The sequence below is a fragment of the Phyllopteryx taeniolatus genome, chromosome 14 (assembly GCF_024500385.1).
Source record: "Phyllopteryx taeniolatus isolate TA_2022b chromosome 14, UOR_Ptae_1.2, whole genome shotgun sequence".
Taxonomy (NCBI): Eukaryota; Metazoa; Chordata; class Actinopteri; order Syngnathiformes; family Syngnathidae; genus Phyllopteryx; species Phyllopteryx taeniolatus.
The window spans coordinates 9,794,458-9,818,942 of record NC_084515.1 but is presented as its reverse complement, the minus strand read 5'-3'; the positions used below and the strand labels follow the sequence as shown (position 1 = coordinate 9,818,942).

Below are 24,485 nucleotides of genomic sequence, written 5' to 3'. Positions count from 1 at the left end.
GCAGAGAGATGAATTAGAAACACACAGTCGCGCAGAGGCCGCAATAACACAAGCATAACATAGAGTGGATCATTATTTGCTCTCCCGCACTGACAAGGCAGCAATGTAGCACACAGCCGATATCGCGTCCTTTCCATCTTTCCCGCGTCTCATTGACTTTCTCCTTGACGTGCTGCTTTGATAATGACGTGGCGCGATACAAATCTTCCATTGTCGAACGTTATTCTAATAAGACCACCTTTCTGTTTGAATCGCCAAGGACACGTGTGTTTGGGTGTGTATGTGTGGTGTGTTTACTGACCTTGGCAATGTTCACATGCGAGTGGTGGGAGCCCATTTTGAGCGAGGAAGCAAAACAGAGGCTTTTTCGACTTGAAATGAATTAAACGCTTTCATACTGACTTTTGTGTTCTAATTAGTTTAGATCAGTGAGTGTGCAAGCTACTGCCTGGGAGCCATTTGATGCCCGCCATTCATTTTTTTAGTGGCACGCGGCATTTTTTTAAAATAACATTGACACGACCGGCAAAACTGTTTTTAAAAAAAGTGTGGGGGCTAGAGCTGTGAAAAGAAATCGGCAAACTCTGCTAAGCGGAGAACAAAAATTGCTTGACGCAACATTTTCTGCTTGGAAGCACAAAAAAATTATTAATAAAAGCATATTTACGGTGCCAGGAACCATTTGGCGACTGTCCATGTTTCACACACGGAGTTTTGTTGCAGATCAATGAAATGTTGGGCCAGTGAAAAGCATTGCGAAAAAACAACAGAGCAGCGTCTGTAAGTGATTTTTAAGACACTAATAGATGTGTAATATACATATAACATGATGTAAGAGTGAGCTGAATGTTAGCATTTTTTAATTTTTATTTTTACCTAAAATGTTAATCGCTAGTGCGCTAATGCTAATCGCGAATGCTAACTGTTTAGCAAAGGCTGATTTTGTTGTCTCAAATTCTAATTCTAAAAATAGTTTTTTTTTTTTTTTTTTGGTGGGAGGTCGGTGATTACTCAAGTACTCGACGAAATACCTGTAGGTAGGATAATAAAATATAAAAAGATTCGATAGTGACAGCCCCAGTGGGGGTGCAGCGTGAAAAGTGTCGAAAAAGTTGGGCGGTGCGACACGTCCCCCATGTGTGCCACGCTAGTATTAATAATAAATTGGTTTTATATAGGGCGTCACAGTGGTATAATGATTAGCATATCTGCTTCACAATTCTGAGGTTGGAGCTTTGAAAAATCCTCAACTATATGCTTTATCACCTTAAAAAGAAAGTTGTGACATAGTATATATATTTTTAAAAATTAATTAGAATACCTACACATATCGTGTATATATAAAAAATCTATTGTTGCTTGATGGATTGGGTTTCATGGAGAACTAAACATAATATGTGCCCCCACTAGTCAAAACGCAGTATTCTGATTAATATTGCATTCGTGTAATAAGAATTAAACAGCTTAATCCATCAATTTTAATCCATCTAATGTTTGGTAATATCGACCTAGGCTGTCGACCGAAATTATCGTCACAACATCTCTTGTGCTTCCATTGCAAACATCACTTGACTAAACCCGGAAAACAGGTAGCGGACTCCCCATGTATGATGCGATAACTACCATAACTATGGGTTGATGACATGATGATTTGAACCCTAACTTGTTAAAATTTGATTCAAAGTAATATTAATCAGATTACCGTGTTTAGACTAATGGGGGCACATACAACATATTATTGCAAAAAAAATAGTTTATTTCCTCTTTATGCGTGTTTAATACATTGAAGTCAAAGTTTTAATGTGACTCTTGCATCCTTGTATTTTTCTGCATGCGGCCCTCATAAAAAAAGTTTGGGCATCTTTGGTTTAGCTCATAGCGCAGACCGTACAGTACCGTATGTGCTCTACTCTCATAGGAAATGTTCACGCCGGAGTGCAAGTTCAAGGAGTCGGTTTTTGAGAACTACTACGTGATCTACTCGTCCACTGTTTACCGACAGCAGGAGTCGGGCCGGGCCTGGTTTCTCGGCCTCACCAAGGAGGGACAAGTCATGAAAGGCAACCGGGTCAAGAAGACCAAGCCCTCGTCTCACTTTGTACCAAGGCCGATTGAAGGTAACACTATTCAAAAACTGATTATTTGATATTTCTTTTTTCACTCGTTGGTCATTTTATAGCTTTGCTTGCAAGTCATTTTTTTAAGGTCCAACTGATAAAATAAGGGTGGCACAACTCAATATATTGCGAAAATTTATAATCTACATAGAACAGAGGTACCTTGACGTACAAGTGCCCCAATTTAGGAGCCGTTTATTCAACGGGACAAACACTCAAATACAAAACGAGAACACTCACAAGGAGCAGACACTTGCAATGAAAACTGCCCAATCCGAGTGACTCCAGCTCCTGACGTCACTCACTAGGTTACGCCCCTTAAAAGCACATTCAACACACGACTACCATAAATACAGTAAATAAACTTTAGAAAACAGCTTTATTTCATTAAATTCTCTTTAATTATGTTTTGATTTATTATGGTGCTATTTCTCATTATTAAAAACTAGCACTCGGACTCGCCTCCTAAAACCCAATTTGTTATTCGAATTGACAGTAACGAATGACTAGCGAATCACAATTGAATTGCTACGCGTTGTACTATTCCGAAATAATAGCCCAATAAATGAAAAATCCTATTAGATTTTTTTTTAAAACTATTGAACACCGGTTCAATAGTTTTAAAAAAAAAGAGAGGACGCTGGCACATTTTGACCGACAGGTTTCAGCTGTCGTCTCTGTTAAAAAAAGTTTGTATTTTTAGTTTAAAATGGCTTAATTTAACCAGGATCCCTTGCCGTAGCTTGGCCAAAAGTAAAATCCCGGGTCTGTTTTGCACTCGTGGGGGCCATAAATCCCCACGGCCCAAGCTGCCGCCTTTCTAGCAAGCCTGTTGGCTACTGAGACTGCTGGCTACCTAAGTGCTCTCGTCATCTTTCATCATTGATAAACTTTCTCCCATTCAATCTACTGCGGTCGCCCCCTCCAGTGTTGGCTCCTTTTTAGCTTTTTTTTGCAGTGCTTCCATGTTATCTGTGTAGCTAAACAGAGCTAGGCTAATGGAAGCCTCCTTCAATGGATAGCTGTTTTTTTTTTTTTTTTTGTTAAACATACTTTATCTGGAGAGTACGGCCATCTCGGTAGAGCTACTATGTATACATGAGCAGAAACTATTCGCAGTAAGTCAAGATGATGTGGGCCATAAACCAAGACGAAACATAGTGAAATATTTTTTTTCTTTTTACATTGCAGCACAGTTACTGTTCGAATGAAGCAAGTAGTATGTTATTGTTTTATTGTTGTGATTTGAATCTGAAAATTCTGACTCTGTGCTCATTTTTTTTTTTGCGCACTCCATTGCACCACCGAGTCACCATTGATTCGTTCGTAGCCTTATTACAAACATATCGGGACTGGAAAAGATTAATGACATTTCAATGGGGAAAATTGATTTCAAATACTGTAGGTCGAGGTACCACTCTATTTAGAATTCAAATTTGAGTTTTTTATTACCATTATTTACCCAACAAATAAGAGGTTGAGGTGGGTTGTGTTGTATTTTAGAGGTTCCACTGTATGTCCACAATATCCAAATTCGTCCCTTCGACCTCTATTTACAGTCTCATAACAAATTATGTGACCACTGGGAACAATAGAGCGTGTCAATATCCTCGCCTATTGTTCTCCGTGGTGCTGGAAAGACCAAACAGTTTCTCCAGAAGCCTGAAAAAACAACAACCATACAATATTGTGCCTCTACTGCCATTGATTATCCATCCGCTGCAGGTTCTGTATTATAATTCCCACAAACTGAATCTCATCAGTCAAGTTGATGGGAAGAGAAATAATAAAAACGTCTGGGATGTGGAATGAACCCGCTGACTTGGTTCGGTGTTTGTCCGAGACGGATAACACGACAAATGTATTCGCAATTTCGTATTTTGCAGGGTGCAGATATATAGCCAATGAAATGAATTCTTAAAAAAAAAGTTAACCTTTAACTCTGTTATCATTTGTATTATACGTACTTGTCTGTTGTACATAACTAGTTCCTAACCTAATTTCTGTTTCTATACATATTGTTCATCATTTCACTTCACTCCACTTCTCCTCATTTCCTAATGTTGTCATTATTTCCTCATCGCCTCTCCATTCTCCCATTGTCGCATTTCACTTCCACATTTTCACTTTATAATTTATAATCATCGCTTCCCTTGCCCTCATCTCCTCCTCATTCTCCCATTTTTTTTAAACATGTCCTCGTCCCATGGTCCTCTTCTCATTTCCTCATCTTTGTCCTCCATCTCCTCACATCCTCTCAGTTTGTATGTACCGCGAGCCGTCGCTGCACGAGATTGAGGACAAGCATCGCTCCCGGAAGAGTTCAGGGACCCCCACCATGAACGGAGGCAAAGCAGTCCACCAGGACTCCTCATAGCAAAGAAAGGGAGGGGCTTCCACTGAGGGGCGTGGCCTGAACACTCCCCGGCCCCCACATAAAAAGGGAGGGGCCTTAGGAAACTTCCCGCCTCCCTCCAAACAAACATATGCACCATCGCTTCCTCGCTGAAATAGCGTCATCGTCATGGCGACCGAGGAGCTACTACTGTACTCTCATGACAAGATGGAACAAACTCTGAACTCTTGCCTGTGAAAACTTTTAGAAGAATTAATACGAAACAGAGGAAAACTATATATCTATATCTATATAAACATTTTCAATCAGGACTCGACCAATATTTTATGCAAAAAAGAGAAAAAGCTGTGACACACAACAGATCAGAGGTCTCGCCTCACACAAATATCTCTCATTTACATTTTATGCTGTGAAAAAAAAGCTTTAATATGTGTTGACTTGTCATACATGCATTTTTTTCTAAATGCGCTTTTGTGTTCGTTTTGCCAATAATAACTAGTCCCTCAGCATACCAATGTGCTGTGAAGCTAACTATAAAAAACATTTCCCCCTTCTTTTTCCTTTGTGGGACTGAATCACATTTAAAGCTTCGTCGTGGATTAATCTTGAATCAAACGAGTCGCTCTGGCTGAATGTATTTGCTGATCTAGTCACGAGAGTGCTTAAGCTGGGATGTCAGTAACTCAGGTGTGTACTGTATGTGTGACTACAACAGTGTCCAGCATCGGAAGCAATATAAGAGTGCAGTGTAGGAGTGCACTCATGTCTGTTGAGAAGACTGAACTATTTGACGATATGTTTGAGATTAGTTGGTTTTGCTATGTAGACGGGAATTCCAGGAAATGGTGTTCTCCTTCCAAAAAGGAAATGACCAGCATCAGTAACACTATATGCCCAAAACACATTTGCACTTCATAGAACCTAACTTGTTAAAAGTATGGTCAAAATAATGGAATGTAGATTGATGAAATAAGAGAAAGGATAGGTGACATTTTATTGTGAAAACATGAAATGTGGACAGGGCGACCGAGAGCCTTCCCCGTCCAAAGGAGTTGCACAAAACCTCACCTGGCTTGGTGACCAATGTACTACGGAGGTAGAGCGAACTGTAAATGCTGTGTATTCCCCATCCTCCAATTAGTGTGCCCAGTGTTTGTCTCTTTAGTCGGTCCATTGAAGCGGTGTTTCCCAACCGTTTTCGAGCCAAGGCACACATTGTACAGCAGAAAAATCTCATGGCACACCACCAAACAAAAAGTATACATACAGTGAACCCCCGTTCAGAGCCACTCATAATAGACTAAAATCTGCAATATAGAGAGAGCACAATCGTAAAAAAGGTTTTACCCCTCCCACATGCTTTAAACACATTTCATCTTATTAAAACACACTTTTTAAAGTAACCCTTAGCACCAACTCTCTCTTTCTCGCACAGCTCTCCAAATAGAGAGTAAGAGTGCTTACTCCAAGCTGTTCATTTGTCACTCCTGGTTGAAGTTTATTGTAAAACTGACACATAAAATAAAATAGAACTAAACACTGTATATTTAAACACCAAAGTGTACAATGCATCTGTATAATTTAGTCTAAAGAAAGTCCGCTAGCTAAAAGCTAACATATAATGCAAAACACATAGACGGTTCATGGAAATGAGCAAATATGTCACGGTAATTATAAACCTTGAAACTATTGCTACTTTAGCACACACTACTTTAGCAGCAACACATACAAACAGAGTATGCAACAATACTTAACAGTATGTTTTTTGTGGGAACAAAGACTACATTGAACTTCCACATATTCGCAGTTCGGCATTCATGTATTCACCTGTATGCGGGTTTTGGGGGGAATTTATCCTCCCATTAGTTGTGGGAATGCATGTTGTGCATGTTGTGGCACAACATGGTACTACACTGGAGGTGCGCAACTCCAAATTTGAACTGTTAAAACCCATTAACAAATCTGCGCTCTGGTGGTGGTGCGAATGACAAAACGCGATATAGCGGAGGGGGCACACTGTTTACTGGAATAATGATGATCTCATTTCCATTTAGTCACAAATGATCTTAGTCAGGGTGAAATTTGGGCCTGTTTAGTTGAACATAAAGCTATTTTTCTGTTGTATGATTGGCAACATGGACACACAGGTTTATTGTACTTTCCGCCATCTAGTGGAAGAGCATTTAATTGTTCTACCCAGCACCATACGCCGCTGGCTTAGATAAAATCAGGGGTGTCAAATTCATTTTTGTCTCGGGCCGCATTGTATTTATGAGGGCCGTTAGAACAGTGAAATGTTTAATCACCAAATCATATTATTACCATTACACAACAAATTGAGGGATAACTAGTTTTGAAATCAGAAGACAAGGATAATAATTTGTTCAAGTATTGTTTAAGTTACTGTAGAAGAAGGGTTTACTAACAGAAAAATCCAATATCTCAACATTATTGTTTATTATGATGAAAATTTGGAATTTGGGTACAGATTTTAGCAAAAATCACAGAAGTTGACGAGCATGATTTGCTTTCGCGGGCCACATAAAATGATGTGGTGGGCCGCATCTGGCCCCCGGGCCTTGAGTTTGACACCTATGCAGCAGATGAACAAAGACGCATTATTTGTAGTAAATACATGAGAATTTTTAGATTAATTAAGTGAAATAGGATATTTTCACAAGGGTCGGAAATCACAGATTTCATGTTCCAAACATTTAGCCACTGCACAAGGATGTCCACATGCGGCTCAATGGCTTCACTAAGTGGTCTAGTCACCCAAGGAAGTGGTGACAGGGTGCGAGGCCAAGCATCGACACTGCATGATTGTTGAAGGTGGGACTTATGACCTTATGTACGAAATGGAAAAATGGAAATTATACAACAGAATGGTTGTATGGTAAGTGTTCTCACATGAATTTAGAAGGAGAAACGTTTACAAGGACTATTCGGGCCCCACTGAAAAGGGGGAGAAAAGTAAAATTAAGAGTAGAGTCATGTGAAATAAAAAAAAAAGAATTGTGATTTCACTACGATATGTTGAAAAATAAATTAAATGTATTTTTACAAGCATAAAATTGTAACATCATACCTGCATGGAAGATCAAGTCAATTTAAACTTGACTGTTGCATTCGTGTGGAAATCTGGATTTACATCGTTATTTATTCTCGTAACCTTTCTGACTTCTACATCTTGTAATATTACAGTACAACTTTTGTTTTTGTAAGATTGCAACTTGCTCGTATAAATACCACTTTATTTTCACCACTTTATGAGTCTTTTAGTTTTGATTTTCATTATTTATTAATATTTATTATTTCATTGTACCAAGGCTTTATTATCTTAAAAAATGCAACTTTGATCTTGTAATATTGCTGAATTCATTTTTGTATTTGTTAAAAATACCAATATTTTTTTCTTGTAAAAATGCAAAAACAGTAACAAAGTTAAAAATAATAAAAACAAGACACTAAAACAAGGCAGCATTTTGAACCAACCAGAAATACAATATTTGAGGCGAGACTGGTTGACTCCAAAGTTAAGTGCATTCCAGTAATCCAGCCAAGATGTGATAAGGATTAGGCCTACTGCTACCTGCTACCTGCCAGAAAAGGCTTCACCTTTGCCAGCTGCCTGAGGTGAAAAAAGCTGGACTGAACTACCACACCGATTTGCAGATCCAATTTAAAATCGCTCTTGAATTTGATATTATTAATTATTCTTATTTTTTTTTTTTACAAAACATTAAGACTTTTTATTTGTGACTTTATTCTCATAATATTCCAACTTTTCGTTTAACACATGACTTTAATCTTTAATATCATTACTTTTTTTTCTTATAAATGCAATACTTTTTTTTCTCTTTCATTGTGGCCCAAACACTCCTTTGGAAGAAGGAATGCTGAGTAGAAAACAGGCGTAATTGTTAGACAACTTGGATGTTTTGCTTAAATTGAGGAATTTAATGAAAACACGGACCCTAATTGAATGAACTTCTTGGAAATGATTGTGTTTTTACCCTAACATGTTGGCCATATTGTGGCAGGTATTTCCTTGCAGGGATTTGACCATATTCTGTTCGAGTAGCTGGCATATTGTTCAGTCTGATCACAATATAGTGTTAACCTTTTGTACAATTCCCCACTAAATTCTAGTGAGAACAAACCGACACCCAATTGCGCATCGCATACAGTATGTAAGTGCACTGCAGATCATTAAGGACGTGTGGGAGGGTTCATACTGGTATCTGGTAAATTAATTCCACTTTCTTGGTAACTTGCAGCATAATAGCGACACAAGCATTATATCAGACATAACAGTGGAATTCAAGAGGTGCAGCAAGACCAGCATATATATATATATATATATATTAATATATCTATATATATCTATATATATATATATATATATATATATATATATAGAGATATATATGAATATACATAAGTATCTTTTATACAGAGGTTTATATTGGTGCAAATGTAGACTCAAAGTGATGCATGTCATTGGATGTACTAATTGTTGACAGCAGATTGAGAGCATTTGTGAGAAAAAAAATGTTGATGAATGAAAAGGTAAAGCAAAAGGCCTTCATTGTACGTGGTTTTAATTAGTTCTTTTTATGTTTGCAGATGATTTCATTGCATCGGAACACACCCCATATATGCACTATGAATTGTGAGAAAAAAAATATGCATTGATGATGAAAAAACAATCCGAATGAAGTTAGTGATTGTTTAAGAATAAAGTTTATGTTACCAAAGCCACACAGCGATTTATTTGTTGCAAATCATGACTGGCAGTTGTTTTGCGTCTCTCATTGTCGTACTACATCCATCAGACTCTGGCTTTTCGCTTTCCCCAAAATCCAATCCCCTTTTCCTCTGCTATCAATTCACTCTGAGTGATTTACAGTCTCGCTATCCTCTTAAATACGTCGTGTCATTTTGGAACGGCGCTCCTTCGCCCTTAATTCTCCAGTTGTCATGGAAACAGACTTTCCATGCCGACTGCAACGACGAGGAGGAGGAGGAGGAGGAGGAGTGCGAAGGCTGCCCTGACTTTCAGGACATGCCGTTGTCTTCTTTCCTGCACAATGGTTGCAGCACACAGAAGGGCCAAACAGGACAAGGAGACAGTCCATTCTTGTGCGTTTATGTGGCGGGTTGTCCATTTGGTACTCCTATAACCCATCAATACAATATAATATATAACAGCAAGCAACTGTGCCACATACATCATCCGGAGCAGTTTGGAATCAATATTTATCTAATAACATGACAAAAACAAATCTGAATAAATTACCTCAGACTCACTCAATGTACTAAAGTGTGCGGATCGCTACGTGTGTATTTTGCTTGTTGAAGTTGACTGTAACAAGTTTTACTCTGACCAAACAATCAGAGGACGGATAAATACTGAAGTCATCAAAGGCTAGTGCTCTGACCCTGTGAGGAAAAATAAAACATTTGGTTAATGAGACTGTCCCATTGCTAGTATAATTTCAGTTACAGCACACAGAATTAAAGTTTCTTAATTTATTAGCATTACAATTAGAATTAATTAGCAAGTCCAGCACTATTGATTCTGAAGCCCTGGGCAGATTAAATTAACATGGCAGCACATACAGTAGAGGATTGGATCTGATTGGACAAAAAAAGATAACATCCACAAATTAGGGGTTGAACCGATTAGTCGACGCGTCACAATGATGGTTAGAGCTTGAAGTCGATTAATCGGCAATCACGTGTTTTGGCGCCTCACTGAAATCAACAGTGGGTTAAATCCGATAATAGAGAAAAAACAACAACCTTAACATCCATATACTTGGGATTGAACCGATTAGTTGATGCGTCGCAATGACGGTTTATAGTTTGAAGTCGCTTAATCGTCAATCACCACTTTTGGCATTAACAACGGACAACGTGCTAAATTCAACAGATGGTTGGTCGGCGTGACAAACTCGCAGTGGGGCCTCTTGCGTGTGGAAAGATTTGACTGAAAATGAAACTGATCGCACGCTCAGTTGCAAATATGCAAGGCTCGCACAGAGAAGAGAAAGAAGCACTCTCCAGAGAAACACTTCAAAATTAAAAGAATAAACTATTGGGAATAAATGAATATAATTTCATGGCACAAATATTAGAATTTTGGTTGTAAATGGAGGTCAGCGATTCTGATAGAGTTTAGTCCAGCACAGACGGTCTTTCACTGCTCGAGTCTGTCGGGGGTCACGTACAGTGCGCACAGCAACAACTGACTGCCTGTTGTAAAAAAAAAAAAAAAAAAGAAAAAAAAAAGGATGTTCCTTACTTTCATTGTCAGCAGTTTGCGGAGGAAGTTGTTAGGCATTACATAAATAAAACGGCTGCACGATGCCGGGCAACAAGTAGCGTGGAAGATATGACCACATAAAGCTGCCAAGGTCTCCGCGGGCGTGTGAGGTCGTCGCTATTGCGATGATGCCGTCGTCTTGTTGCACTCATATGTTCCTCTCTGCTGTGCCGCACCCTTGGGACCTCCTCCCGTTTCTCTATTTCCTCCGCATTCTATTCATTAAAAATAATTGGCCGGTGCTCAATTAATGCTAACTAGTGCTTCTTTGATGTGCTGTGCTTTAGAACTGCTTTTATTTGGCGCAGAATACGGGAAAGTATTCTAATTTGTTTACTTCCACATGTAGGGCAGCTGCATCTGGATTTATGCTCACCAAAAATTGGAATTTACTTACTGTAGATTAAAATTATTTTATTCACCGTTCTGAGGTTCTGGATTTGAATCTCTGCTCTGACATTTTTCATTTTCTACCCGCACTTGTGTTGGCTACTCCTCAAGAAATCCCCACTTGTTTTTATGGGGTTACGTTAAAGATATCGTGTATCTTTGCAAAGAAAGAGAAAGAAAGCATAAGATCACTGATGCCATTGCCACTGACTGACTGCAGGAAATCAAGTTCCGTCTTGATGTGCTTTGTGCAAATAATGGTGAATTAAATGAGGCCAAAAAAAAGAAAAAACTTCAACTCATTTTGTTGTAATTCCTACAGATTTGTCTTCATTTGCTGACTCTTGCCCTTCCTTGCCTGCTTGCCTGCACTTGGGTCGACTTGCTTGGCTTTTGCCTTCACTCCATCACCACGAACCTCCACAACACTCCTGTTTGCACACGAGGGAGGGATACTGGCAAACGCACTCATCCATTTACAAGGGACTCGTACACACATCCCCCAACTGTCCGCCCACCCGATCCCACCTCCGCACGTGTTTGTCCTACCAAAGCAGCTCTACATGTGTGTAGCAGTGTGAGTGTATAAAAGGGATGTCAGCGCTTCCTGTTCCAAAGGGAGGTTCATTATGTCCACATGCAATTTATTTTCCCACTCGTCTTCCCACTTTCTGCAGCTAAATGGGTTTGAATCTTCCTCATGATTGATGATCACTGTCATGATATTGCAAAGCATCACAGGTATGAGGAGTACAAGGAGTTGCATGCTCTCATTTACACTATTCACAAAAACTTAGGGATATTGGGCTTTTGGGTGAATTATCAGGATGAACCTGAAATGAATCAGAACTTAATTTTACTTTTTCTAAACTTTTGAACATTCCATTTTTCAGTACTTTTTGCGCAACGTGCTGTTGTTGACTGACTGCAGGACGGCAACATTCACATGTAACATCAACCACAGGTGCCCCAAGCATACACCGCAATGCGTTTTAATGAAAGGTGGAGATAGGTGACCTTTTTTAAGCTAATTTTTATTGTCAAAATAAAACTGTTGTGCATAGTGTTATATAAAAGCCCTCATTAAATTCTTTATGAGTTATGACTCACTATCAGGTTCCCCTTGAAGCTCATGGGCAAAAGGAATCTGAGTAACATCACATAGTATGGTTCATTGTATAATTCATTGTTTTGACTATAAACAGCCATTATTTTTACACAGTGTTAAAATGTGATATAAAACGTTGCCTGTATAGTTTATTATTTGCTTTATTTCTCATTCAAAAAATTTATTTGGAACCTGAATAGTCGTCCCACAAAACTTCTTGATTTAAAATTTAAAATCGGTAAATTTTAAATTTTAAATCAAGGCGGATAGGCACGCTGGACGACTAGTTAGAGCGTCTGCCTCACAGTTCTGAGGACCGGGGTTCAATCCCCGGTCCCACCTGTGTGGAGTTTGCATGTTCTCCCCGTGCCTGCGTGGGTTTTCTCCGGGCACTCCGGTTTCCTCCCACATCCCAAAAACATGCATGGTAGGTTCATTGAAGTCTCTAAATTGCCCCTTGGTGTGAATGTGAGTGTGAATGGTTGTTTGTTTATGTGTGCCCTGCGATTGGCTGGCAACCAGTTCAGGGTGTACCCCGCCTCCTGCCCAATGATAGCTGGGATGGGCTCCAGCACTCCTGCGACCCTTGTGAGGATAAGCGGCTCAGAAAATGGATGGATGTAATGGCGGATACAGAAACCTGGAGGTAAAATGTTAACAAACAACCACCTGACTGAGAGGACAGATTCAAGAAATGCTTCCGATCTATATAGAGAAAGATTTTTTTTAATTAGGGGCAAAAATGTTACATTTGTTGATATCTGGTATCTGACATCTCATAGAGTCGAAAAAGGAGCAGATGAACGTGACAATGAGTGAGAGGAAAATAAATCGGGTTACGGAACCATAATGCAGCTGCGTGGTTAGCAGGCAGTCCAGGATTTCCAGAAGAAGATCCTGCATCCCGCTCTGCGAACTGGAGGACTCTCTCTCCTTTCCAGTCCTCCATTCTTCTCAATCTCCTCCATCTCCATCATCTCTCCGGGTTCTTCCGGGACTATTTCGTTGTTCCATTTGAAGAGTTTGTACAGCAACCGGACCACGTTCTGTTTATCTGTCAGCTCCTGCAAAGTAAGGGAAAAAGAGAAGGAAATCCTGTTTATTATTTGGAAATCTAAAATGTCAATTAGTTCATTTTTAATAAAAGCAACAAAGCATACTACCTAAATAAATGTTTGACAACAAACAGTTTGAAAAGGTTAAATGCAATTTTATTGGACTTAGAAGTTAAATACAACTGAACTGAAAATACTGTACTGGATTAAAAAAAAAAGAAAAAGTGAAGCCACTGTAACATTATGCACAGTTTGAGCATTTAATTTAGTGGTTCTTTGTGTATGCTTACAGAAAAAATTACGTAGGGTACATACATATTCAAATACATATCTTATGAAAGTCATATCTGTTCACCTTTTGAAAACTGTTAATGTTTGGACATCACTTGTGCGGTGTAATTAAAATATTCCACTATAATAAATACATTTCTCATACCCTCACATTCTTATCATCAAATTATTCAAAAATTATTATGATTAAATTTAAACAAGAATAAATTGAATGAAACCAAATCATTACAACTAGATTGCTCTTAAATTGTATTCCCTTTCATTTAATATTTCTTGGGAATATTTTGTTGTTGTTGCTGGGAATAATATTTCATCTGTGTGTAATTATACGACTCATTTTGTCAGTAAATTAAAACTATCAGACAATCGGCGCTCACTCAAACTTTACATGCGGTTTCAAAACTTTTGCTCAACACAAGCAGGGACTAAAATGTAAAGTCTGTGATATCTAATCTGCAATTTCACAGATGAGCGACTCTGAAGGTATCAGTGACAAAAATCTGACAGGTGACTCTGACAGCGTGTCAGAACTTGGAAAAAAAGAGAAAAAGAAATGAAACTGAATAGATCAAGATTACATCATTATAGGATTATTTTATATTCTGGTCCAAACAGGGATAAGTAGTGGAATTGAAGCCATCTTACCTGGCTATCCTGTATTTGTGTGAGCCATGGTATGTCGTCTCCAAGTTGCAGGTCTTTCAATGTGCTTTCTAGCTTCCCAGCTGCAGGCAATACCAAGCAAAAAAATGCCAAAACGCAAAAGGAGTGCGCCATTTTACCTTGCCGCGTAGTGTATTTCTGGTGTTGATGTGCACCTTCGCCGTGCAACAATGTCTGTCTTTAAGGTGGCCTTAAGGGGCGGAGGTTATTTGCATGTAAAGATGTTGGGAGGTCGGCGTCCTAATAAGGACATCCTCATTTTGACAAAACACGTTGTAAAAGCAACTGATGTATGATACGAATTAAAACAACATGACAGCGATGTGAGGAACCAATGACGCCATGAAACTCGCTGGTGTCGTTAAGTCGGACAGGAGCACAACACACAACACTGCGGGACGTCCAGAGGCCATTAAGGTAATTTGTTCCATGCCGGTGAGTTTTTAGTGTCAACCTCTAATAAGATTTCTGCTCTGCTTAACTTAACAGGGGCTGAAATCAAGACATACTCGTCACTGTTTACAATGTTTATGGCGACACGCTAAAGCAGGGGGTCACCAAGCTTTTTGAAACTGAGAGCTATCGATTTGGTAAGAATTTACTCCAGTTTCCTTCATTTATATGAATGCTTAAATGAGTGCTTTTCATCTTCGGGAACACACTGATTATTTTAATGATTTTGCGCAGTAATGATCAACAATGATTTAGCAAGGTAGGCAATGGATAAATATCTATAGCCTACACTTTATTCCTATACATCTCTGCAGGTATTTACATTTTCAAATGACCACTTCTACATAGTCCTAGGAAATCACAATGTCCAATCACTGGTGACCTCTTCTTTAATGCAACTGTGACACATTCTTCTTTATATGCAGTATACCGTACCAGTCTTTCTCAACCTTTATTGAGCCAAAGCACATTTTTACATTAGAAAAATCTTACAGCACACCACTAAACAGAAATGCTAGTTAGAGTGGATATAAAGGTCTACACACCCCTGTTCAAGTGTCTGTTTTTTTTGTGATATAAAAAAAGAGAACAACATAAATCACTCCAAAATTATTTCCACATTGTGACCTAGAACCTATACAACTCAATTTATTTATTTATTTTATAAAAAGTATTTTCAAGAGGTAAAGTAAAAATAAACACCTAAAATTATGTGGTTGCACAAGAGTGCACACCCTCTTATAACTGGGATGTGGCTGCATTAAACAGTCACCTTCTAACTCATGTGAAATGCGAGACAGCAGACACCTGAAGTGCCACCGATTCCCGCAAATGAAAGTTCTGTTGTTCAAGTAGGCTTTTTCTGGCATTGTTTTCTTTCTTTCTAGCAGAATCCTGAAGGTTTTGTGCTAACACTGACTGCTATTTCAAACTGTTCATAATTCCTTCCACCCCCGAAGGTCCCAATTCCAGCTGAAGAAAAACAGCCAAGGTTTTATAATGCTACCAACATGCTTCACTGTAGGTATGGTGTTCTTTTGGTGTGCCAAACATAACTTTTGGAATTACATGTATGTCCAAAAATTTGGTTTCATAACAAAATTTCCCAAATACACGTGGGAAAATGTGTTACAGTTCGATGAAATTTGTATTCACCACAGCGTCCTAAAAAATAAATGACACCTCACAACTGCATGGCCTGCCTTGGCGCAACAAACCCAATTATTCACCACTCTTGTTTTCACTGTAACGTATTTTAAAATACAATACATGGGTCACAGACGTGTACAGAATGCATGTACTGTATGTGGAACAAACTGCCCTTGAGAGGCATCAACCTTTCAACAAATGCCTATGCTAACGCAATTCGAAAGGTGTAGCATCCTCATCCAGCTACCTAAACAATTAGTAAGTGCAATGTGGTGAGTAGAATAATCCTCTTATGAAGGCCACACACTTTGGAGCTGACAACAGTGTGCACTCGGCCGTGTTCGGTTGGGCTTTAATTCAAGGTGGCATCCGTCTGCAGATCGTCTGCTTGGGACATAACTTCTTCCTCATGTTAAGATGCAGTTTAATTTGGCATTAAGGACTGCTGGGAAGTTGGGAAATCCCACAAGGTTGATCCAGCAATCCATTTTCTATACTGCTTATCCTGTTCAGGGTGCAAGTGAACTCGAGCATATGGCAGCTGACTGCAGGCGAATAGCAGGCTACACCCTGGACTTGGCAGCAGTCAATCACCGGGTCCGTGTAGAGACAGATGACCATTCACACTTGCATTCACACCGGCACTGAGTGGGAACTGAACCCACAATGCCTGCATGGAAGTCAGGTGAGTGAACCACCAAACCATCAATGAAGCTTGTGTTTTTCTTGTTTTGGAAGAGAATTTGGCAATTCGGCAGTTGTGACATTTTACACGTTAACGAATACAGTAGTGCCTTGAGATACAACCCGAGTTTTTAGAAATATGCGCTGTTGTTTGATATAGTGCTTTGACTTGTGAGCGCAGACTTGAGATGCGAGCGCTCCATGGTGGCAGTGAACTCAACTCACTTCACAGTAAGCTTTGCTTTGGCAAGTAGTGAACAATTCTTCCCCCAAAAGAGGCTTCAAGCTGTTGTATTTCACTGTCAAGCTAAATATAAAACAAATAGAATTACACGTTGTGTATTTAAAACAACCAAATAGCTTACCCTTTCAGTATGCTTGCTTAATGCTAAAGCTAATCAACATCTATGTTACGCTGCTATAACCCTTTAAGCAACACATGTAGAGAGACAATATAACGGTACTCACAGCCATATATTGTTTATCCTCTGTGAAGAACAACTAATTGTAGTGCTGTACTGATGAGCTGTGAGGAGTTCAGACGTCTCAATGACTGTCTGTCTGTCTATCTGTCTTATACTGCCCCCAGGTGGACAAGGTGTGCACAGCAGAAAGAGCAGCACAATGGCCATTTAATTGATGCAGCGTGACAAAAGTATTTTCAATTCTATTTCATGATATATCCATCCATCCATCCATCCATTTTCTGAGCCGCTTCTCCTCACTAGGGTCGCGGGCGTGCTGGAGCCCATCCCAGCTGTCATCGGGCAGGAGGCGGGGTACACCCTGAACTGGTTGCCAGTTTAATGATATAATTATTGCATATATTTATAAAGTACAATATTATGAAGTGCCATCCATCCATCCATTTTCCAAGCCGCTTATCCTGGGACACTAATCTGGGACAATGGTTGTGCAAATGTTACAGATACTCCTCAATCAGTGTGCAAATGGAGCAGATGCTACTCTGGCATGAGTGGCCAGTATATGCAAATAGTGCAGCACGGCGAGACAACGACAGTGAGTGCACGAGTAATACATAATTGGCCCCACAGAAATGTGACAACGAACTCAAGTCAAAAAATTGCCAGCTTGTTGTAATGGAATTATAAGTTAGCTGTTTAAGAAGTTGATTGCAAGAGGGAAGAAGCTGTTGGAATGTCTACTAAGTCACTGATGGTGTAGTGGTACACTCGCCTGACTTTGGTGCAGGCAGCGTGGGTCCAGTTCCCACTCAGTGACGTTGTGAATGTGAGTGCGAATGGTTGTCCGTGTCTATATGTGCCCTGCAACTGACTGGCGACCAGTTCAGGGTGTAGTCCGCCTTTCGCCCGAAGTCAGCTGGGAAAGGCTCCAGCGTCCCGCGACCCTAACCAGGATAAGTGGTGTTGAAAATGGATGGATGGATGGATTACAAACATTTTTTGTCGTTTTTAGGGGAGAGGCTGGAACACATTATTGACATTTACATTCATTTCAATAGGGAAAGATGATTTGAGATACAGGTTGTTTGAGTTACGAACGTGGTCTTGGGACAAATTCAACTCGTATCTCAGTGCACTACTGTATTAAATTCAAAATAAAAACAGCACCTAAACTTAATAATACAATCAATTACCATTACTAGAGTTAACATAGAAAGTTTAGGTTAAGGTTTAAAGGGAACATATTATGCTTTTTTCCCCTCATAATTTAAAACAGTTCCCATCGGAAATTTGTTTTGGCAAGTCTTTTTCTGACAGAGATGCTCAGACTCTTAACAAATTGCTTCAAATAATTCATGCGAGGCTTTTCACACATTTGTAATCCACGCAAGAGGTTTTGTGCTCCTCTTCAGCTGTTCTGTGTTATGTGCACACTTACATAATGTTAAATATATTTTAGAAGTGATCATTTATTTGCTTAGCTTGCATTAGTATTATGGACGATTTTAGAAAGGAAGATTTCTCGCCTTCAAAAAAGATGACTCAGCATCATCCGATGGAAGGGCGCCTGGACCAAGGACGTGATCGGATGTGGTCGGGGACGTGACAGGTGTTGGTCCAATGTTTTGTGTTGTGTCTTATTGCTTAGAACATTATGTCTGGTAAAACCCTCCTATTTTCAAATATTTTGTGTTGTGTCTTAATGCTTAGAACATTATGTCTGGTAAAACCCTCCTATTTTCAAATATTTTGTGTTGTGTCTTATTGCTTAGAACATTATGACTTGTAAAACCCTCCTATTTCAAATAAATGCAGGAGCGACGGGAGAGATTGTTTCGAGCGTGTTGAGAGGCTGTGAACTGAACAATCTCCCATACGCCCTCCTCATGAGAAATAAAAACCAGCGTCTTCATTCCTTTTGTGCATTTATATTGGTGTTGGGTGAGATAAATCCAACACATAACATCAGACTTTTTGTTATTTTCGACTGCCACCAATCGATTGCATGGGATACGTGTGTGCCAAAAGGCAATTGTATTTTGGGCATGCTGTTTGTTTCAGTGGAAACTATGGAGGGAGATTTCATGGATTGATCCCGGTGACAGATATGGATGAGCGGGTTTGAATAACTGCTCCTTAGGGGGCCATTGCTCTGCGGATAGTTTTCTGAGTGAATGTAACAGAAAGGCACAGTGATGAACAACAATACTCAATGTGTGTCCAGGTATTGCTTCTTTTTGTCTTTTACTTGAATAGAAAAAGCAGGGAAACATAATCACTTTAGAGTATTTGTATAACTTACACACATCCTCCATGCGGTCGGTCCATTTGGAAAAAATGCACAATTTAACAGGCAGACATCGAACAGCTTTTAAAGCGACGGCACAAGTGACTCAACGTTCAGATGTGAACAACGCGAGAATTCTCGGTCAAGGGCATGACATCCACTTTTATTGTGAGTGCAATAAATGACTCATCATTTCCATAACGACACCACAATTCTTGAGCTGGATTTTGTGCTGTCATGTGTTGTTATTTATTTTGAATGTGTCAATTATTGACACGATAGCAACGATGTAGAGATACCTGCTTTATTACATTATCTGTTGTTGGACTGCTTAATTATTTGCAATGAAATATACATTTGAGACTTTATTTGTTTGTAAAACTGCATGTTTTAGTGAGGCCCTTTATTGTGGGCAGCCTAAGGCACATCTGTGCAATAATCATGGGTTATGTCGGCAAAGGAGAAGTGCTCACGAACAGATTTGTGAACAATATGATATATGAACAATATATAAAGCGCTCAATCGGTGTCCTTAATGTTGTTATGTCCGGTTAGCAAAACTGCACTGAAGTCGCTGCATTTACGATTATGAAATACATCACAATACAGTAATTAAACACGCATGGAACACTATAAGCCCTGTAAGATATATCGACTTTCTACACATTTCATTAATTTTAACGCGCATTAGCATTATCATCTGCACTTGCACAGCTGCCATTAAAATGATAATCTGCTTGGTAAATGCTAAGGTGTGTCTCATTCAAAGGACCATAAAGTAAGACTTGTAAGAGAAATGTACCACATCATCATAGAGCAGGCCATACATTGATTATAGTGTGTCAAAGTCTATTGTCAAGAGAATCTAGTCGGATTTCAGGAAAAACTATTGCATAGATTGTCTGGTTTTTAGGATCTTATTGAATGTTATGAACATTTTGCAGCATAATATACAGACATAAGGGAAGCATGTCCCTTGTAAATTTGTCATGTTGGATTTTGCATGTGCAATATTGATACAACAACAACAGAGATCATATCTGACTTCCTAGTATGTGTATACCTTCACAAACAAGTTTAATTCAAGTTTAAGTAAAATTCAAATCAATTTTCCCCATTGAAAGCAATTGCAAATATGTCATCTTGTTCTTGTGAATGCAAACAAACTTTAAACACTTTTGGTTATGGTCATATCACTGGGAAAAAAAAAAAAAAAGGTTTTATTTGATTTCATAAATAGGGGGTAGACATTTGGAGCTTAACTGTAGCCCTTACATAATGCTTGCCCAGGGCCAGTTATGCTTAAAAATGTCATGAGAACAAATTGAAGTGTGCGCAAAAGTATCTTTGTACATCTGTCACATTTCTCAGCTTGCTATTGTTTGCGACAAACTCGACAACGACTGATAATGCTTTCTTTTGAAGGCCCCTTCACCGTCTGTGGAATGGGTTTACTGTGGAGGAAGAAACATAGACATATAGAACAGAAGAGATTTAAAAGTGGTTGTGAATGTGATCCTTATTGCAATGTACCTGAACATGTCAGGGTTGAGTGATGCCAGCCAGTAGCTGTACGAATCAGGGTAGTAGTTGCACGTCCCCCTGCCATGACACTCTATGAATGGCACTTGATGGAAATGTTCAAGGCACGAGCCGGGAGACACGAGCGGCTGGGAAGAGCCATCTGCACCAGCCCCTGTTTGCTGGTTGTATAAAGGCCGAAAGGTTGCAATGAACATTGAGAATAGAGCACATTAAAACACCCCTAGTAATGAAGTGTTACCATGACAAATGAATATCCACTCCAGAGGGACTGCCAGCCTATGGGACATTCTGGTATTAGAGTTGTCTGACTGTGAACTGCTATGACATTAGAGGTAGTTTCGCACACCGAGCACCTAAAACAAAATAAGGACACATTCACATATTAAGTTTTGTCAGGTCATGGAAAAAAAGCCTGGGATAGCCATCTATTATCTGTACCACTTATCCTTTTCAGGGTCATGACAGGATCAGATCACTACAAAATGGAAAGCGACAGGATATATAGTGTTGATTCCACACCGGTTGCAACTATCTGAACCAGTAGACTTGTATGAGGAGGACTACAGTGGACACTTTTTCTACTTTGGAAGATCTAAATTTTGCTAGAGACCTGGCCTTGCTCTCCCACACTATACAGCATATGCAAGAAAATACATGTCTCTACCATTTTATTTTATTTTTTTACAGCAAATTGGATTGAAGATGCGCCAGAAAAGACAGAAGTAATGGCTTTGAACACCAAGAACACATCACCAATTCAAGGGAGGAGAGATGTCATACCAACAACAGAGGAGTTTAGCTACCTAGGGAGAATTGTAAGGACTGATGGAAGTACGAACTAAGACTCAGATTTCATAAGATTTCACTCTGCAAAGCCAGAAGTGCATTTCAAATGCTTATCAAGGTTTGGAGATCAAACATTATGGGCCAAGACAAAATTGAGAATCTTCCAGAGCTGTGGACCTCCAACCCTTTTGTATAGTTGAGAATACTGGCAAGTAACTGAACGTGACCTCAAGAAAATGTCAATGTCAATACAAGGTGCGTAAAAGGAATCATGAGAATATTTTGACCAACAAAGATCCCCAATGAAGAACCGCTGAACAGATGAAATTAATACTCAATGGAAACAAACCTGCTTAAGAAGTAGGTGGACATGGATAGGACAGGAGAAAATAAGACCTCATCTCAAGGACAGTACTTCATTAGAACGCTGAAGGAACGAGAACAAGAGCAAGACCAAAGAACTCCTTGCAGAGAACAGTGAACGTGAATGGAAGGCTGAGAACAAAATATGGGAACCCATTCAGAGAGAAGCCCAAGACAGACAGGTAAAGGTCATTCCCTTTTTTAGAAGGGAAGCCAGGCACTCAGAAGAGGCTGAACTCGCATTGGCTACATGAAAAGTAGCAAAGTGTACCACTACATGACCAGTGTGACCAATGTTCAAGTATATTCATGAATAAACATCTCCAGTCCTACCTGCTGATGTGGGAGGACAGCCTCTCCCCTGTGAGGGCAACCATGGAGGGAAGCATAGGTGCGTCAGTGGACAACCAGTAGGAGTAGTCGTTACGAGAGGCATAGCGGCAGTTTGACTCCGTGTCGCAGAAGAGGAAGGGCATGGGGGAGAATCGAGGTAAACAGCTTCCCGAGGTGCCTGAGGGAGAGTTGGAAATGTTCAAACATAACATAAATTGTGACATCAAATAAGGCTACCGGGGCTTGAAGAGGTTCTCTTACCAAGGTCCTGGCCGTGAGCTTGCTCATTTCCATTCATGAAGAGGAAAGAGTAGCCACAGTAAATAAGGGTGGTGCCTTCAGGGCAATCAGGCACAGTCACACTTTGACTGTGTCGTGCTATCAGGAAGCTTGTCACATAGCCGTAACCACTTTCTCCTGGTAATCCCTTTTGGCCCTTGTTGCCTGGATCTCCGGGTCTGCCTGGTAGACCTGAAAAGGTAAAGGTAAAAAACTATTACCTGAAATGTACAGCAATACATTTTCTGTAACGTTTATCAGGGCTCAACACTAACTTTTGCACTGGTAGCATTGGTGCGCACCAATGCTACCAGTGCTGAAGCTTAAACAACTTCATGTGCTCATGCACGTGATTTGGTCACACCCTTTCAAGGGCGGTACAGCATATATATATCATATAATATAATATAAAACAAAAAACATTGGAGAGTTTGTATTTGAAATCATGGCTAAACAATAATGAATTGTTAACAAACTATGTATCTCATCAAAACTAGTCATGCATGATGAAAATTGTCTGGAATGCTAATCACCAGCCAAAACCTCATGCCAATTGCAAAATATGTTTTATTTTAACATTTGTGTATGAACTGTAGTTTAAACAACAACAAGATATTGACATAAAAATATATATAAACTGTATATGAAATTCACAATTTAAATAGTAGTAGTATTATTAGGATTTCCCTTTAGTGCATACAGCATAAAACAAATTTCAGATATGAAAAATATTAATATTAATATATTGTTTCTTTTTTTTTTTTTTTTTACAATACAACAGCCACTGCACAGCTTCCTACCCGTACGGTTTAAAAAATTAGGTGGTGCTCAAAGTTTAAAAATAAAATATGTAACTATTTCGAGGAATATTTTGAAGGTAGTTCAGTTCAGCTAGTGTTTAGTACTGCCGCAAGACTTATTTAGCTAATTTACGGATCGCCGTCATTATGAATCTGAGTATCAGTGTTATCTGCGCCCTTGTCGGTGGCACCTACTAGGTTGATGACGGAGGGGAACACTCCGCAAGCACAGACTTTCTCCAGCTCGCGACCGCCCATTCATCGTTCATAATAATGAGACGGCGCTCTATCTATCTTCAGAAAGTACAGAATGTAGGTGGAGGAGATTGACCAAAGCAGTGAACAAGACGACGACTTTCATCCACCATTTCTGATATTGTGAGACTGTGTTCAGGGAGCATTAAGACATACACTCGCGAAAGTGCGACCACATTAAATTTGTACTTGTACGCTGAAAAATGTTTCGCCTCTGAGACGAGCTGGAGCCTATCTCAACTGAACTGTTCAGCAATCAATTACAGGGCACATATGTAGAGGCAGCAAACCATTTACACTCACATTCACATTGTTAGTGGGAACTGAACCCTAGCTGCATGCACGGAAGTTAGACAAGTGAACCACGTGTATCCTGAAATGTGTCTCTTTAAAGACTGCACAAAGTGAAATTATAATTATGATCACATTATGTTAGACAGGGTGGCATGATGGGCGTCTGCCTCACAGTTCTGAGGTCCGGGGTTCAATCCCCGGCCTTGCCTGTGTGGAGTTTGCATTTTCTCCCCGTGCCTGCGTGGGTTTTCTCCGGGCACACCGGTTTCCTCCCACATCCCAAAAACATGCATGGTAGGTTAATTGACAACTCTAAATTCCCCGTAGGTGTGAATGTGAGTGCGAATGGTTGTTTGTTTGTATGTGCCCTGCGATTGGCTGGCAACCAGTTCAGGGTGTACCCCACCTCCTGCCCGATGATAGCTGGGATAGGCTCCAGCACGCCCGCGACCCTAGTGAGGAGAAGCGGCTCAGAAAATGGATGGATGGATATGTTAGATAGGTAGCAGTATTGTATACAA

The 24,485-nt window shown here is 39.7% G+C and overlaps 2 protein-coding genes and 1 long non-coding RNA gene across 5 annotated transcripts in view; 2 read left to right on the top strand and 1 right to left on the bottom strand.

Annotated features, from left to right (window-relative positions):
• fgf12a (fibroblast growth factor 12a) overlaps positions 1–8,816 on the top strand; it is a 45,298-nt gene extending 36,482 nt beyond the window's left edge. For all 3 annotated transcript variants that reach the window (XM_061797549.1, XM_061797546.1, XM_061797548.1), the window contains 2 exons: positions 1,919–2,117; positions 4,379–8,816. In XM_061797549.1, coding sequence (XP_061653533.1) covers positions 1,919–2,117; positions 4,379–4,494 — 315 coding nt within the window. In that variant the 3' untranslated portion in view covers positions 4,495–8,816. The remainder of the gene's footprint in view (positions 1–1,918; positions 2,118–4,378) is intronic.
• Positions 8,817–15,924: 7,108 nt separating this feature from the next.
• LOC133488780 (uncharacterized) lies at positions 15,925–17,452 on the top strand. The gene is made up of 3 exons (XR_009791740.1): positions 15,925–16,598; positions 17,187–17,252; positions 17,326–17,452. It is a non-coding gene; the product is annotated as an uncharacterized LOC133488780 (long non-coding RNA).
• A 1,787-nt stretch (positions 17,453–19,239) lies between these two features.
• LOC133488777 (collagen alpha-5(IV) chain-like) overlaps positions 19,240–24,485 on the bottom strand; it is a 33,002-nt gene continuing 27,756 nt past the window's right edge. Inside the window, exons 48-52 of the mRNA XM_061797105.1 lie at positions 22,598–22,807; positions 22,337–22,514; positions 21,093–21,207; positions 20,843–21,012; positions 19,240–20,763 (exon numbers count right to left, since the gene is read on the bottom strand). Coding sequence (XP_061653089.1) covers positions 20,685–20,763; positions 20,843–21,012; positions 21,093–21,207; positions 22,337–22,514; positions 22,598–22,807 — 752 coding nt within the window. The 3' untranslated portion in view covers positions 19,240–20,684. The remainder of the gene's footprint in view (positions 20,764–20,842; positions 21,013–21,092; positions 21,208–22,336; positions 22,515–22,597; positions 22,808–24,485) is intronic.